We start from the raw sequence: 16,500 nt of genomic DNA on the forward strand, positions 1-16,500 counted from the left end.
ATAACTCGGATCCTCCCCTGACTGCATTGCAATTGCCGAATTGCTCATTCTAAAGGACATTTGAGAGGACTGCAAAACAGCGAAGCTCAAACCAGTCAAACAACAGAACTACTGGTCCTGTTCATGACCATAACTGTGGTTTCCAACATTTTCTTGGTGGTCCTAACCCATTCACTAACTCTTACTGGAGCCTGCTAATGACGTGTTCATTTCAATCAGGTGTGCTAAACAGACAGGAGTCTCCGAAAGATTACGCTCTTTCTTCTGAGCTCAGCCAAGTGGTGTGAATCCCAAGAAAGTCTTGGAATTCCCACCAGTCGTCGTGAGGGAAGAGCTGAAGCAGAGCGCCGCTGCCCCCTAGCGGCTGCGCGGAGTCATTCTTCCGCTTCCCTCCCACGGCAGGCAGATGGGATGCTGCTGGAGGAATTTTCAAGGCGGGCTCTTCGTGGAGAGACCCAGGTGTTGGGACAACATCCACGGGTGGCTAATCGCCACAGTGTTACAACACCTCAGCATTATTTGCTGCCGAGCCATTTTGGACGCACTTATCGACCAAACAGGCGGTGCAGCTCGATATTTTCTCTCTGTCCGCTCTGCTGGGTGCAGAAGAAGCCAGACGGAAGTTAGTGGATGGCAGCGGCTCTTCTCCACAAGTTCACAATGAAGACACGGGTTTTTCTCCTGGTGCTTGCTGTTTTCTCCTGTGCACTCGCACAGGTTGAGGAAAGTGAAACGGATGAGCTGCAGGTCGAGACACTGGTGAGTATTACAGTATAGCAGCAGGAAATGCTACAACGCAACACCCTGAAACAAAATAACAGTTTCTGAACTCTTCATATGCTGTAGGTGAAGCCAGAAACTTGTTCAGTACTCTCCACAATGGGAGACACGCTGCAAGTCCACTACACAGTAAGTCAATCAGACACTCAGCTCTCCTTTATCCTATAAAGCAGCGAGCCCGTCTGTATTTGGGGAAGGAACCTATTTTATTTTATTTTATTTTATTTTTTTACAAACAACGGCAGAGACGAGCCCAGCTGATGACGAGGGCAGATGTTGTCTATGTGGCACCGTCCGCATGAACCATGTGGATCCCGCTGCAGCATTTCCATACAGCGGCTCAGACTGAGCGATAAAAAGCCTCAGGCTCGTGATTTAGACTCACACTTTGGACATGATGTGGTTTTACGCGTCTGTGTTTCATGTGACTTTACACGGGAACCGATTCGACTTAGATTTTTACTATGAGGCATATAGGGGCGGTGCAACACGTCAGCATAATACCAGCTCGGTTGGACATCGCTTTCATTTTATTATAGTAGAAATATAAAAATGATGGCAGCGATTTATAATGTTCAGTTGCTCTCACAGTTTATATATATATATATACATATATATATATTTAAAATATAGTTTCAACTTTCAACGTGTTAATTTCCATTAGTGGAAATTAACACGTTGGTGAGAAATACTACATATGGTACTGTGCCATTTAATATTATGCATTTATTTTCCCTTAATAATACAAATAACATAGATTATTATAAAACTGAGAAAAAAGGAAAATAAAGAAATTAATAAAATCTCTCCCAAAATTTAGACGATACAAATTTACTTTCTTTTTTTATTATTAAATTGTGAGCTGAGGTTGAAATTTCCATTAATGTCATAAGTTGAATTTTAAGTTCAATACATATCTATTGCTGCAATAGCTGCAATTATTATTACTTCTAATAGTAATAATATTTTTTATTATGAATAGTCATAATAATTGTGATAATGATGATTATTATTATCATTAATAATAATTATTAGTATTACCATAAATACTGAATAAGGTATAAATACAGTGATTTTTGTTAAAAACCTTTAAGATAACCACATATCTGGTCTAAAGATCACTGATGTCTTTTTATCTTAGTTAGTAAGAAAAATGTTGAATGATCTCCTCTTATCAAAAGTAATGGACCAAAAATCTGTTTCTCATGATGTTTCTGTTTTACATTTAGGGTTATTCATATATTCTGTTACAATTAATTGCAAAACCTTAACTGATTACACACCTGGTGTGAGAAAAAACAACAGCCATCAACTCTGAAATCTTGGTTTTTCTCTTTCTTACTCCTGTTCCTGTTTCTCTGATTGCTCAGGGAAAGCTGATGGATGGGCAGTTGATCGACTCCTCGCTGTCCAAGGATCCTCTCGTTCTCGTGTTGGGGAAGAGGACAGTCATTGCTGGTAAATATACAAATAATGATATTAATAATGCAGCTTTCCTGCAGCATCAGCGACACTTCATTGAGACCTTTTATTTCCTCATAGTCAGTGTTGTGTGACTTTCCTTACAGGTCTGGAGCAAAGCTTGATTGGTGTTTGTGAAGGGTAAGTCTCACAGGCGAGAAAAAGCTTTGATTTTTGTCAAAAAAGAAGAAAACATTTTATAAATGTGTCCAATGATTTTTGAGAAGCAAATTTGTTTTCCCGTCTTCAGGCAAAAAATAAAAGCCACCATTCCTTCTCGCCTTGCATATGGAAAAAAAGGATACCCTCCTACAATTCCAGGTACCCAGACCAAACAATGACAAATAAAAAGTAACGATGCATTTTATTAAGTCACTTCTCGGTACATACTTGGTGGATGACAGCAAAATACCGCATCTGTCGCAGGTGATGCTACGCTTGAGTTCGAGGTGGAGGTGATTTCTCTCTCACCGCAGGCGCAGTGGCAGAAGATCATCAACGACGTTTTCCCCCTGGTGTGTTTTGCCCTGGTGCCCACGCTGCTCGGCCTGGTGGGGCTTTACCTCTACAAAAAGGCCAACGCCCAGAAGCTCAGCAAAAAGAAGTCCAAAGATAAGAAGAGCAAGAACAAATGAGGTCCTGGCAGAGAATCTAATTTAAATAAACTTTTTCAAGGACTTTGTTGTTTTTCGCTTATTTCGTACAGAACACCACTTTGTAAGCACTTTGTGAAAAAACAATATCCTATAACAACTATGTCAAAAATGTTTTTAAAATTGAGCCAAAGCTTTACAATCTTTCCCAAGATCTTTTGGGAAACGGTCTGTTGTCTGACAAAAAGAAGGTGGAAACCTCATCCCTTTACTTCTGCTGTAAAACTAACCATTTTATAAAACAGCATCATTCTACAGTCAAACACAGTGGTGGCATCATGGTGATCCGGGACTGCTTTGGCTCTTGGTGGATCCATGAACTCTGTTCTTCTTTATAAACACCTGATGGCGAATGTGCGGCCATCAGTTTGTGACTTTAACCTCAAGCTAACCTGGTTTTGAGGCAAAAATGCAGCAGAACGATGATCCAAAGTACGACAGAAAGGTCATCACTGAATGGCTGGAAAAACAAACTTACTGGCTTTGGAGTGGCCTAGTCAAAGTTCACATTTTTCCTTAAAAAATCTTTGAAGCCTGATATTAAAATCAGTTTATCACAAAAAAGAAATGCAAACAGAAAAAAATAATTTAAAAGAATCTGAACAGAAGCACTATGTTCCATAAAAAGAAAACACTTAACTACAAAATCTTTAAGAAAAATCACTTTCAAAGCGAATAAAAAGCAGCAACAACCTGGTTGCCTAATGGTTCACACCCTGTCTGAGAAGGATTTCCTGACATTTGGAGCATTTAGCAGAGTTTGCAAAGAGGTTTAAAAGGATCAAAATCATCTCTTTGGACAAAAGGTGATGAGTCAGGATAAGGATGTACCCCTGTTCACAGAAGCATAATATGTAATGCTTGAATAAACGGCCGTCTTCAAGAAAATACCTGGCTGAGGTTGAAGGAAGAATCGCAAAACAGGATCCTCGTCTTGCAGAGAAATTCTGAGCTGGGTAAGATCTTTTGTGTTATGGTCCGTTGATATCAAATTGGACCTTCTGGGCCTAAAACCTGTTTGTCAGAAATAAGCAAAAAAACACAAAGTGTCAGCAAAAGAATACCACACCCACATTAAAGTACGGTAATGGCAGCACCATTATCTGGGATTACTGCTCTTCAAAGGGAGAGGGGAGTTTTGTTAAAATCTTCAGAAGTCCACTAAAACACTCCGATTAAGAAGTATTTTATGGTTTCAAATTTGCAGAGTGTCTAAGTGCACTTAAAAAGTCAACAAAACAAATGATTCTGTGGCGGATACAATGTATATATTTCACACGAATACTCTTAATGAGAAGGGGAGAAGGTGAGGTGAGAAGACACCAACGGTTGGAAGACACTGAGAATAAAACAAGACTCAAATTATTTTTTCGTCTTTTTCTCCTGACTTCCACATTGGTGACCCCGAACATCTGAACAATGAAACTGTTGGGGTTTTTTCTCCCCTCCAGGGGGTCTTTTGCGGGCTCTAGTGTCCCTTATATGAAAGTAGGCTGACAGGAAAGGGGGAAGACATGCGGTAAATGTCGCCGGGTCCGGGAATCGAACCCGCGACGGCCGCGTCGAGGACTCAAGGCCTCCAAACGTGGGTGGAACCACAGCACGTCCCTGAACATGTTTTTTTTTTTTTTTTTTAACGAGAACTCACCAGATGCTGCCGCCAGCTGTGTGGTTTCGGACCCAGTTTCTTGCCAGGCGGCCGTTACTTTTGTTTTTGCTGCCGTTATCAAGCTTCCAGAGTTCTGGCAGCGAAATGAAAGGAGAATTAAAGTTCTGGTATGGGTGCCTGTGGGGACAAAAGGACTTGTGAATAGATTCAACTAAAGACAAACTAATACAACTGAATTAAAATGCGATTCACTGAGTTTGACTTTCAGGGTGTGTGAAGTCCTCTGTAATGCTACTGTATAATAATTAGAGGTCAGTATTGACTCATTTGTGCACTGTCCAGCAATTAGTGCAGGGTTTAAATCGAGAAACTAATGAATGTAGAGTCCAAAACCACAAATATATTTGTCGGTGTGTGAGAATGGGTAACGATTGTACAAGTTATATGTAATAAACAAATCAAATGACTTATACCTTGCAAAACAAGATTAAGAACAGCCTAATCTTATATATAGACACAAATACACATAGATATGAGATGATACGTGAGATATTTTCATTTTAGACATCTTCTTCTGTAGACGGTAGATTTTACTCTATGTTTAAATCAGTCAGAGGGCGGAGCGGACGGGTTCTTGTGTCGCCGTGCAGCCTCTTCCGGTCCTCTTTCCAGCTTCCCGTGCAACATGGTGAGTGTGTGCTACCGACGGCGGCATTTCACACACATAATAAACTCGTATTTTAATCGACATGTGTGGCGCTCTGAACACATGTAAGCATTTTTAAACCCATAACGAATACACGACACGTCGAACAGGCTATTAATATCCATCAGAACAAGTAGTAAAAGAGTCGGGGCCTAATGCTAACCGTTAGCAGGCTAGCCGTTTTGTGCATGTGTTCGTTGGGCTGGCTAACGATAAAGTAGCTGCTAATGTAAACTGAGACGAGCTGCAGCAACATAAATTTGTCACGAAAATTTGATTCTCAAGAGCGTTAGTTCATTAAAACGCTAAATTGACAATACATGGATGTAAAAATGCCTCTTGGCAGCTAAAGTTCAAAACCCCGAAGCTAACCCAGTCGGGTAACCTACCGCATCCTTCATAAAACGTTTTAGCCCTAATTATCTGTTTTAATTCAACGCACCTCTCTGTTATTGGAGGTTCACAGTGACATAGTTTGGATTCCCGAGTGTTGTGAATTGTACTACACGTTTATATCTCAAGGTTTCAAACGCAATTTCATTTTCAATCCATCATAAGAATAAGAGATGTACTATTGTCTATGCAGGGAGGTGACTTTGGCATTTAGCTTATTTGTAACAGATAAGTAGTATTTTAAGAATGTATGTAGGGAAAAAAACACTTTTTAAAATGTATTCGATACCAAGATAAAGACAGTTACAGAGCTTAAAAAGCTGATATTCTGGGGTAATATGTTTCTTGGCTAACATTGAAATTTGTGATAAAACCAGCCAAAATACCAAAACAGGCTGAAATTCAAAACCTTTAGATGTCATGACATGTTAAAATTTTGGAGTGTCCTACCTTTTCAGATATTGTCAGTAAATTGAGTTGTAGCAGTCCTCTTAACTAACATAACTACCAAGAATTTATATACAGACAATCTCATATTTCACAACACATCATTGAATAAAAAGATGGCAAACCGTCTGAGCGAAAGTGTTATTGAATAATCTATATTAGTGAACAGATGAAGAAATGTGGAGATGTTTTATATTGGTATGTTATGTACGGAAACTCGAGAAACTTACCGTTTATTATTTTGCTTTATTGTCGAATGAAAACAGTCACCTGAGTTTAGTGTGTGTGTTGTTTTTTTTAACATTGGCTCTGTGTGTTACAGACCAAGAAGAGAAGAAACAACGGTCGTGCCAAGAAGGGCCGTGGACATGTGCAGCCCATCCGCTGCACAAACTGCGCCCGCTGCGTCCCCAAGGACAAGGCCATTAAGAAGTTTGTCATCAGGAACATTGTGGAGGCAGCGGCTGTGAGAGACATCTCAGATGCCAGCGTCTTCGACTGTAAGTGTCCTCTCAAACAAAATACCCAAAATTTCAGCAATGAATTAAGAGTAAGGATTTGGATTTTTTTTAAAAAGAAGGGAAATCTACATGGGTAACATAAGACAGAAAATGTTTGATAAAAGCTACACTTTAGGTTTTAAAATGTTAAGTTGAAAGATCAGATTTGTGTACTAATGAGTGACATCTACCAACCATGACCTGACAGCTAAGATTAACAGATTTTTATACAAAAAATTTATTTTTTGTATTTTTATATTGATGTCATTCTTCACTTTGCAGCTTATGTTCTGCCCAAGCTCTACGTGAAGCTGCACTACTGTGTCAGCTGTGCCATCCACAGCAAAGTGGTGAGGAACCGCTCCTGTGAGGCCAGGAAGGACCGAACCCCACCACCAAGATTCAGGCCCGCTGTGAGTTTTTCTCCAGACTTTATAAGTCTGACTGGCGCTGGAATAAGCCGGCTTCCAGATTTGGACTAAAATAACTTGGTTGAGATGAGCTCACAAGATGTTTGTAGCGGCTCTTGTGTTAACATTTCTGTTTTTGTTTCTCTTTACAGGCTGGCGCACCAAGAGCTCCTCCAAAACCAATGTAAAGTGAAATCTGAAGATGCTGTGTTCCTGAAAAAGAAAATTAAAACACCTTTACAAAACTTGAATCAGTGAAACTCAGTCTTTTGTTTTTCTAGGAAACACAAATGAGATTTTATTTAGGGTAGACGCTTACAGTACAAAACTTACAGCAAGTTCAGATTGAGTTAAGCAAATGCAAAAGTACATATGATACATTTAAAAAGCTGTAGTTATTTAAAGCAATATTGAGAGGAAAAAGATTAAGTTAAACATTAAAGAAGCATCACAAAGATCACTATAGTTTAGTAAATATAATAACTTGAATTGATGTATTTATTAGTGAGTTATCTAGAACGTTTTTGGGTTTGCTCAGGAACAAATAGCTTTGGAACAATATGAGGGTCAAACTTGTGCCTTTAGTGGGTAAATATAGGATATGGCACATTGTAAATTTGAGAGCCAAGACGATTCTTTTGGATTTTTTTATAGGATCAAAAAATATGAATAAGCCAGTAGTTTAGAAACTTGATCTGATCAGAGTTTGGGATAATTAATCTGGACCAAAACAGCATTTAGTGTATAAAAGACAGCTGTTAGAAAAATAAGACTTCCAACTAAAGGCACAACATTTATTTCTACATTTAAAAAGTTTTTGCATGAGGGGCTTAAATGAAAACGCAAAGGGAGACCTCGGTATTAAATGCTTTTGCTGTACAAATATATTTAAGATGAACACTTTAAAGTCAACATTCTTAACAATGAGGTCACTAGGTGTTTAAATAAACTCCAGGAATCTATAAATTTCAGAAAACCTCTTCCCCATATAACACTATCCTCAGGAAGGCAGGATATTGTTCACTGCTGAAGAATGGGAATTTTATTTCCTGTCAAAAGAAAAATGTATGTGATTTTAGACTTTGAAATATTAAAGTGCAATGTGACTCAAGTCTGTTTTAGCAGAGATATGTGCTTAGTTAAAACTTTCCTTCCAGATTAAATGAGGTATACGTTTACGTCACACAGTTTGAAAGAACTTCCACAAAATAAAGTGGAGATGAGGATTATAATGTCCAAAAGCCTTTAATAACAGCAATAAACAGCCTTTTCCCAAATGTACAAATGTCTGAATTTTCCTCTCGCTGCTATAACCAAGGAAAAGTGCTTTACAGTAGCAAACAAATGGTTCTTTGGCCCAGTTATGAGGAAATTATTTGGTGCCGCACTGAACCACACTAATACCAAACAAACACGTTGCCTTAAACCGTTATTTTCAAACATTTTATGTTTCAGAACGTCTGCATATCTAAACAACTGTTAAAACTGCAAGAATCAATGAACTGGGATCAGTAAGACAAAACAGGAACTGTTCACAACACTGGCACAACCACTAATATTCATTTAAAGCCTAAAGTGGCTGAGTGGGCTCAATTTAGTTCGTCTTAGAAAAGTTTGAACCTGGAAATAAGAAAACTAATGAATGAAAAACTGACGAGGGAAAAGACTCGAACCATGATCACAAGGTTGAAGCCCGAGTCAGTCTTGAATTTTAAGAACATTTTTCATAACTGTTTATTTTATTCCTGTTAACTCGAGATTCAAACTGCCTTCTGGGCAGAACATTGCGCTTTAACCACTAAAAGGTCCAACAACCCTAACCTTAAATCTTCAACTTTCATAATAGAATATCAGGTTTAGTTTTGCTAAACAGGGTAAACATTTGCTAAAAAGCCACAGAGAATCTAAAATGCATGAAATACTAACAAAAATAAGAACGCAAGTGTTTAAATCATTCTGTGACATCCTTATTGTGACATCCAGAAAGACATGAAGTCTAGCATTTCCAGCCTGGGGAACAAGTCAAAGGCACAATACAATGACAGAACATCAAACTCATTTTAAATACATCATAAATAGATTTGTTATATATTAGTGTTGGATCAGGTCTTAATTTATTTTTCAAAGGGAAGTTCTGAACTAAAACTCTGGCAGTGATAACTAAACCCCGCTCCTCTCGAGACAGAGCTTTCAGCCGGTTTTTCCTCATTATTTTTCAGAGAGGTGCAGAACATTACTATATTTCTATAAAATAATTTAATATAATCAGATTTCTGGCAGGTATCAGTGCAAACAAAACAGTCAAGAGACGAAAACAGATTCATACATTATTCCTCAAGGCATCGACAGACAAAAACAAGGGCCTTCATTATTCACTTTTACAACAAAACTGAGGGCCCCTCAGGGTTGTTCTCTCACACACGCCAATACATACAAACACAAATCTCTTCATTTCACCTCTTGTAAAAACCAAAGTGCATTTCTAATATAATATAAAGGACAACCCCTTCCAATGTTTTACTTTAGCTAACATGGACTTGGTTTTGAGCTTGAGTTGTACTTTTTGAAATAAAGCAACTGCACAGGATTCCTCCAGTGTTAAAGAAACATAAAAGAAAAAGCATAAACTTCGAATGAAGCATTCATTTCTTTAAAGATTTCACCATAGACTTTCCCGTGTTAATTCTGATGAGGATTTGTCTACTATAGTTTGTGCATGCAGTCTGAATCCTGAAATTTGGTGCAAGGCACGTCTGTGGATAAAAGAATGCATTTTGTCCTTCTACACTTTGGTACACCTTTAATGAAAATGTACTTTAAATACTTAAATCACTCATAAAATAACTAGAAATCCTATTACAATTTTGTGCCAGGATCTGAAACATTCAGGAGCGGCTTCTCGCCGTCGGTGACCCCTTCAAGCTCATGTGCAGATCAAACCAAGCCAGGTCCTCGTCTGAGTGGAGGGGGGGGATCTCTGTATGCACAGAAGGGCGTCCAGCGATAAACCTCAGTCTATAATGTGCTCTCCGCGGACAATGTGTGAAGAAAATTCGTATCTGTCCTTGCTGCGGTAGCCACAAATGTTGCACTCGAAAGGCTGTCGGAAACCGTGGCAGCCCATGTGGATGGTAAACATGACGTGGTCCAAGAAAAGCACGCGGCAGTGCTCGCACCGGAACGACCGCACAGCCCGCCCTTCTGCATCTACGACCCGGAAAGCCTCCCTGGAGGTAGAGGAAGGCGCCGTAGGTGAGCTGGAAGTCGGAGCCGAGGCGGGAGGCAGAAACGCTGGGTGTCCTCCATCTTCTCTTTCCAGCTCCCGATCTTTGGCTCGGTTGGGGCTGCGTCTCTCCCGACTCCTGTGGTGTGAGGTGGGAGGAGGTCTGGCGATGTGTTTGCTGGAGTGAAGGAGCTGATGCCCGTTGTTACTGGGCAACGTTGGGACAGGAGCTGTGCTGTTGCAGGGCTCGTCCGGCATGCTTTCCGTGTCTGTGGAGTCCTGGAAACCATTGCTAGGCGACGGTGCATGACTTCGGCCAGCAGGAAGGTCTTCGTGACCCTCTGCTGCCTCCCTCCCGCCAACAACAACAGCTCCCAGCCCAACTCCGGTGCCCGTGCAATCCAACCTCGGGCCCAGAGCAACGGAGGTGTGAGGGGAGCTGAGGCTCGGCCGGAGTTCTTTAAAAAAGGATGGATGAGGGGGAGGAAGGTGTAGAGGCCTAATGGCATCTGATAATCCTCCTCCATTACCTGCTGTGTACTCTGCAAGGCTGGCGAAGTGAGGTTCTTCCAGGTCCCCAGCTTGCACGTCCTCACCTTTATCCAAGCCAGCTGTCAGGTCATAAGGTGCATCCGCAATGTTGAGGCGCATGTGCTTCTGTCCTGCAACATAAAGACACACACAATCTCATGATATAATATTCAGTTCCATCAAATAAGTTATTACCGAAACTTTTGATGCATTCTGTGTAATGCTTTACAAAAGCATTTATATTCCTGAAAGACTTTTGTTCCTAATTGTTTCTTATTACAGCCTTAAGGATGACTTTTTCTGGCTGGATGATGTGATAGACCAAAACAAGCAAAGGCATATTTGTGCAGGGGAAAAAGAAGACACAAGGTTTTCATAATTTTTTAAAACAAAAATCAGAAAAGTGTGGCATGCATTTGTATTAACCCCACCTCAGTCCATGCTTTATATAAACACCTATTGCTGCAATTATAGCTGCTAGTGTCTTTCTTCCAATTAGCACAGCCAAAGACTGAAATTCTTGCCTATTCTTCTTCACAAAACAACTCGAGGCCAGCCAGATTGGAAAGAGAAGGTCTGGGAACATTAATTGTAAAGTCTGCTACATATTTTCAATTGTATTTAAGTGTAAATTTTGACTAGACTACTCCTGAATCATTCCATTGTCGATCAGTCTGCATGTGTAGGACAGCTATCCTGAAGGGAGTTGAACCTCCGTCCCAGTCTCAAGGCTTTTCCAGCCTTTGAAAGGTTTACTTCCAGGACTGCCTTGAATTTACTCTGACCAGCTTCACTGCTCCTACTGACGTAAAACATTTCCACATCATCATTCTGCCACTAATATGCTCCCCCACAGGGATGGTATGTTTAGGGCTGTATGCAGTGCTAGCTTTCTAGTTTTGTTTTTTAGTTGACTCTCCTAAATGTCTTGATGCAAACAGTAAGCTGTGGCTCTCTGCAGCTCCTGCAGAGTTACCGTTGACCTTTTGGCTGCCTTGCCGAATTATAGCCTTTTTGCTCAGGCAGACAGTTTAGATGGTCAGTTGTGCTTTTGTGGGTTTTCAGAAGTGACATATTGTTTTCTCTTTGGTGATGCCGGATTGAACTATGCTCTGTGAGGTATCCAAAATCTACAATATTGTTTTTCAACCCAACTGCAGTTTACACTTCTCTGCAACTTACTCCTTGACCAGTCTGCTTGTCACACTTTTCAGATCTTTACTTGTATAAAAGTTCTGAAAAAAAAAATGCATCCCTTCACAATGTTTTGCTATTTTGTGTTGATCCATCACAAAATCTCAAGTTGTTGGTTTTAAAGTGGAGCTGCACAATATATTAAATTGAAATCGCCATTGCAATATCAACTGCGTAGATGTGATATAAATATAAATAAATACATCTAAATTTTTTTGCTTTAGTTAAATCACTAAAGTCCTTCCTACTGCACATAAGTTTGACTACTAGAAACAGAATTGGGAAGCTACTTGAACCCTCTGGGAGAATAAGTACAGAGGACTGGTGATCCCATCAAAAAGGCAGATTTGACTACCTGAATTTACACTTAAAGCAACGAATATTGCTTTGTTAAATCCCTAAAACCGTCCACACTGAGACTAAATGCTCACCTACAAATTTTTGTGGTGTGGATCTTTTGCGTTTAGTGACGCTGTTGGCGAGCCGATCGATAAAAGCCATCTTGTCTGAGGACGGCTGCAGAAGAGAGTCTGGTACAAACTCTAGCTCTCTCATCTCCTCTCCTGGACAGAGTACAAACAAACTGTTACGTTATTTTAAAGTTTCGTCATAACTCAGACAGCGTTTCTTGTGAGTCCTAGTTTGCTGTGGAATCTAAAACCACATTTTGGGATTTCAGGCAATTATGGAAGGAGGATTGTGGTCATCAACTTGTAAAGGAGTTTTTACGGTCACCATTCTGTAAGAGGAATGAGTGCCAGTACTATACCTAGATTATGAGCACTGTTTGTTGGTTGTGACTCCAGACTTTGTAGGTAACCATGACAGCGCTCATGGTGTTCCTCCAGGGTGTTTTGCTGCTTGTAACTACGGCCGCAAAAACTGCATTTATATGGTTTCCCTATGGTTGGAGAGGACACTGGAGGTAGAGGAGGAAGACAGTTATAACGCAGACTGATTGTAAGAAAGAAAAGAACAACAAAACACACTTATCAGATATTAAATTGTTCTACCTGCATGAGTGCGTAAGTGCCCAGTAAGGGCATCTCTTCTTCGACAAGCATAGCTGCAAAAGGGACATTTAAACGGCTTCTCTCCTGAGTGCAGCTTGATGTGGCGGAGCAGGTTGCCTTTTTGGGTGAATGAGGCGCCACATTGGTTACATTGAAATGGTCTTTCCCCTGTGAATTGTAAAATAAGTTAGCACATGTTCTCTTCAAACAACTACATGGCTTAGTGCATTGTGTTAGTCTACTTAGACAAGAACGCAGGATTCCTGAGGATCTTACATTCAAAATGTAGCACATTTTCAGACCCAGAATTACTTGTTTTCTTTTATCAGTTGTTTTCATTTTTTATATTTTAGAGATTTGAGTACTAAGAATTCACATTATTATTATTATCTTTTTGTACCACTGTTTATGAAATTACGCAACAATGACATTTGCTTCTGATTCAGCGTTGTAGTAGTGAATAGTTTCACTGATTTTTCTGCTTCTGCACCAACTCAGAAAAATCAAAGATCCTTATGTTTCACAAATTCTTAAAAACATTTTGTAAACTTTTTAAAGCTTTTCTTCAATTAATCTTTATTTTTACCTGGAATAATCCAATTAAGATTTAAAATCTCTTTTGCTAGGAAGTCTTGGCCACAAAAGCACAATAATAGACTATTAATGTTATCACAACAAGCAAAAACAGACAATACAAGAAAACTAAGTAAAAGAATGGGGATTTTTTATGAAATTGCTACAACCACTAGTTGTTTGCAGTAACATCACATGTACATTCAGTACTCAAAAGTTTCTGAATGAGATGTTGTTTGGCATCATAGCTCCATGTAAGGAAGATGCTTCGAATCCTAGCCTAAACCGAGTAAAAGTTGGAGAAAAAAAACAAAACTATAAAATTGTCCTTTTTTCCATTTTAAATAGGTATGTATTTATGTGTGGGGTCTAAGCCAGAAACTTGAAAAGCCAAACAGAGAAGGCTAAACTTTTAACTAATGCAGCAAATCAAAATCAAAGGACATTAATTCAATATGGTTTCAATGTAAAAACCACTTACATTTTGGAAAATTCGATTTTATTTCTCTTTTAGAAAATAGAAACTCCAAACTCCAACTCCAAACATTTTTCCACTCCTATCCACACTTTAAAAAAAATATATAATAAAAAAACAACTCCATACTTTTTAAAATGGTATAAATCCAGAAAATGTCTTAAATTGTTTACACATGATGTGCTTTCTTAATTCTTACTTAAATGTTTATGGTTTAAACACATTAGTCACCTGTATGGCTGCGTTTGTGCACCATGAGAACATTAGGCCCGATGCAGATCATTCCACAAATGTCACACTTCAGCTTTCCGTTCGGCAGTCTGGTGGCTCCAGGTGCCATGGTCTCAGGGTTCATGACTTCCCTGTAGCCTCCACCAGACTCTGATCCCTGTCCTGAGCCTCCATCATCTATCCGCTCTATTCTTTCATCTTCATTATTGCGTCCTAGGTCTTCATCACTGTACAACTCCACTTTAATAGAGTTGGCTGCAGAGGCACGAGAAAAATCAGACAGAGGAAACATGACATTAATTGATCAATCTTGTTTATTGAAATGCACATGTAAATAAGAATAGTTTAACTTCCCACTCACCACTTAGAGACCGTCTAGGAGAGTTGTTCTTGCTATTTGGGGTGCTTACATTTGGACCTCCAAGGTTCCCAGAAAACTCTCTTTCCAGTGATGACTCCCCACTACCTAAAACCACAACCATAATAACTGCGGAGTCCCACATTTAACAAGCATGCCAATGTTAAACAACATGGTAGCTTCTACTACATAAACCTTTACCTGAAATATAGGCTCTGCCATTACAGTCATCAACATCCATACTAGTTCAAGCTGAATCCTGAAATTATATTTAGGTCAAGTTGAGTACTTTCTCAAACATAATTAATCTCTGAACACCATTGCATGTCAAACACTATACATATCTGTTTAGGAAAACAGATACAGATTACAATTGATCAGTGAGTTAAAGAAACACAGAGGGCAGATTTAATCTGGCATTTCTAACACTTAACTGCAACACTCCTAAAGCACACAGTTTCTGTGCGATGATTGACGGATGCACTTTAAAATCAATCATGTTTGTAGATTAGTTGATGTGGATCAATTAATCGCATTAGAGTAGATTACTGGCAGCTAGGTTAGGTCCACTCCTAACCTTACCAAACCAGACAATTAGAACCAGCAAATGACAACTTCAAAAAATAAGCTCAAAGTTAAGACAACCTATTTTAGAATTTATTTGTGTCTAAATAATCTGAAATCCCGATCACGAACCAGAAAGACAGCGTTTACATAACGGTGAGGGTGAGGTAACCCAAGTTTATGGCCTTGGTAGCTAACGTTAGCTTACTGCATGGGATGGAAATTACCGTTTGTCAAGTTAGCTGAACTCAACAGCAAGACGATACAACAGTCTGACATCATCGACAGCCTGATAAAAACTCAAAGAACAATGATGCTAGTAAGAAATATAAGTAACGGCGCCAGGAAGTAGCATTAGGTTATGATACTAACTGGGTAGATGTCGCTGAACTGAACACACTACTCGGCTCGACGTCATGTTTGAGGCTAGCACAACAAACAACCGTTAGCCTGTCAGTGTTTCTTCAGCGGTTGCTATGGCAGCCGCAGCCACACCAACAGCTGCAGCTAGTCAGTTGGTGGTTTGACTGTTTCAACACGGCAAAGACTAACGACTATAAATACCTCTCAAAAGCTGTCCGATTCTTAAAAACTTGGTAAATTACCTGTCTCTGTCAAGGCCGTTTCATTGAGGTAAATCAGATTTTTTTATCTACCTGTTTATGACGGCAATATTCACCGGAAGAATAGTTATCTAGGTTGGGATAACTTCCGGATCACATTAGGCACGTCAGTTCAGAGCAAGGCATTTGTTGACTTTGTACACATTTTACATATACATTTTATAGTTTCTCTACTATCACAATCAGTTTTGAAAAAGAAATTTCTTTGTAATTTATATTTTAATTTTAGATAGAAATGACATTTCGAATATCAATGAAATTATTTTTATTGTCTAGCAGCTAAAAAGCTTTTTGTGTATATTTCCACATGTATTAGTGTTTGTGGCAATTCATCTTTTGCCATAACTCAAGGTCTTAACTCGGAATGCTTTCAACTGCTCACTGTAATCATGAGCTTCCTCTACATATGTTTTTTGGTCACATTTAATTGTTTCTTCTAGCCAGTTTTAAAGTCAGACAAAAATAACTACCGTACCTTCAATACAAAATGCCATTTTCAAATGATTTCATTTATTAAGGGAAAACATTGTTCAAACTAGCCCTATTCAAAAAATGATTCACTCAATACAAAGTCAGGTATTGACTGTTGCCTCCAATTTTTAACATGTACAAATGCATAGAAGATGATTGTTGATGAGACAGGAAAGACAAAAACTTAAATCACATATTACACGCTGGCTTTTATAAATTCAAATTGAGAAATAAGGTTAAGTAAAAATGTTTACAGTCCTATGATCTTTATTAGTTTTTTTATGT

The 16,500-nt window shown here is 39.1% G+C and overlaps 3 protein-coding genes and 1 long non-coding RNA gene across 10 annotated transcripts; 2 read left to right on the forward strand and 2 right to left on the reverse strand.

Annotated features, from left to right (window-relative positions):
• fkbp11 (FKBP prolyl isomerase 11) lies at positions 1 to 2,919 on the forward strand. The gene is made up of 6 exons (XM_028003053.1): positions 1 to 759; positions 847 to 909; positions 2,151 to 2,238; positions 2,349 to 2,382; positions 2,492 to 2,562; positions 2,668 to 2,919. The coding sequence occupies exons 1-6, from the start codon at positions 631 to 633 to the stop codon at positions 2,874 to 2,876; spliced, it is 594 nt and encodes a 197-aa protein (XP_027858854.1). The 5' UTR covers positions 1 to 630; the 3' UTR covers positions 2,877 to 2,919.
• On the reverse strand, positions 2,123 to 4,688 carry LOC114135616 (uncharacterized). The gene is made up of 5 exons (XR_003593623.1): positions 4,543 to 4,688; positions 3,786 to 3,908; positions 2,632 to 2,806; positions 2,347 to 2,406; positions 2,123 to 2,235 (listed from the first exon to the last, which is right to left on the reverse strand). It is a non-coding gene; the product is annotated as an uncharacterized LOC114135616 (long non-coding RNA).
• A 1,665-nt stretch (positions 4,689 to 6,353) lies between these two features.
• On the forward strand, positions 6,354 to 7,210 carry LOC114135455 (40S ribosomal protein S26; the record flags this gene model as incomplete). The annotated part of the gene is made up of 3 exons (XM_028002762.1): positions 6,354 to 6,549; positions 6,832 to 6,962; positions 7,112 to 7,210. Coding segments are annotated over 3 exons (363 nt in total), but the record flags the coding sequence as incomplete, so codon positions are not given.
• Positions 7,211 to 8,188: 978 nt separating this feature from the next.
• On the reverse strand, positions 8,189 to 15,859 carry LOC114135194 (zinc finger protein Eos). 7 transcript variants are annotated; one of them, XM_028002249.1, is made up of 9 exons: positions 15,349 to 15,673; positions 14,759 to 14,816; positions 14,561 to 14,665; positions 14,200 to 14,454; positions 12,921 to 13,088; positions 12,677 to 12,826; positions 12,339 to 12,470; positions 10,713 to 10,844; positions 8,189 to 10,640 (listed from the first exon to the last, which is right to left on the reverse strand). In XM_028002249.1, the coding sequence occupies exons 2-9, from the start codon at positions 14,796 to 14,798 to the stop codon at positions 9,970 to 9,972; spliced, it is 1,653 nt and encodes a 550-aa protein (XP_027858050.1). In that variant the 5' UTR covers positions 14,799 to 14,816; positions 15,349 to 15,673; the 3' UTR covers positions 8,189 to 9,969. The 7 variants fall into 7 exon arrangements, with proteins under 7 accessions (XP_027858050.1, XP_027858049.1, XP_027858047.1 ...); XM_028002248.1 differs by lacking the exon at positions 15,349 to 15,673 and adding an exon at positions 15,778 to 15,859 and having other exon boundaries at positions 8,189 to 10,844; XM_028002246.1 differs by lacking the exon at positions 15,349 to 15,673 and adding an exon at positions 15,727 to 15,849 and having other exon boundaries at positions 8,189 to 10,844.
• Between the last annotated feature and the right edge of the window lie 641 nt (positions 15,860 to 16,500).

This window comes from Xiphophorus couchianus, chromosome 20, assembly GCF_001444195.1.
Source record: "Xiphophorus couchianus chromosome 20, X_couchianus-1.0, whole genome shotgun sequence".
NCBI lineage: Eukaryota > Metazoa > Chordata > Actinopteri > Cyprinodontiformes > Poeciliidae > Xiphophorus > Xiphophorus couchianus.

What these genes read in the sequence shown, in the direction of transcription:
- LOC114135194 (XM_028002248.1), bottom strand. Translation starts at nt 14,798, where the DNA reads ATGGATGTTGATGACTGTAATGGCAGAGCCTATATTTCAG. An exon ending in AAACAGTGCTCATAATCTAG is followed by an intron (nt 12,471 to 12,676) that starts GTATAGTACTGG and finishes TACTCTGTCCAG; the next exon opens with GAGAGGAGATGAGAGAGCTA. An exon ending in CACACCACAAAAATTTGTAG is followed by an intron (nt 10,845 to 12,338) that starts GTGAGCATTTAG and finishes TTTATGTTGCAG; the next exon opens with GACAGAAGCACATGCGCCTC.
- fkbp11 (XM_028003053.1), top strand. Translation starts at nt 631, where the DNA reads ATGGCAGCGGCTCTTCTCCACAAGTTCACAATGAAGACACGGGTTTTT. An exon ending in GAAGAGGACAGTCATTGCTG is followed by an intron (nt 2,239 to 2,348) that starts GTAAATATACAA and finishes CTTTCCTTACAG; the next exon opens with GTCTGGAGCAAAGCTTGATT. An exon ending in TTGATTGGTGTTTGTGAAGG is followed by an intron (nt 2,383 to 2,491) that starts GTAAGTCTCACA and finishes TCCCGTCTTCAG; the next exon opens with GCAAAAAATAAAAGCCACCA.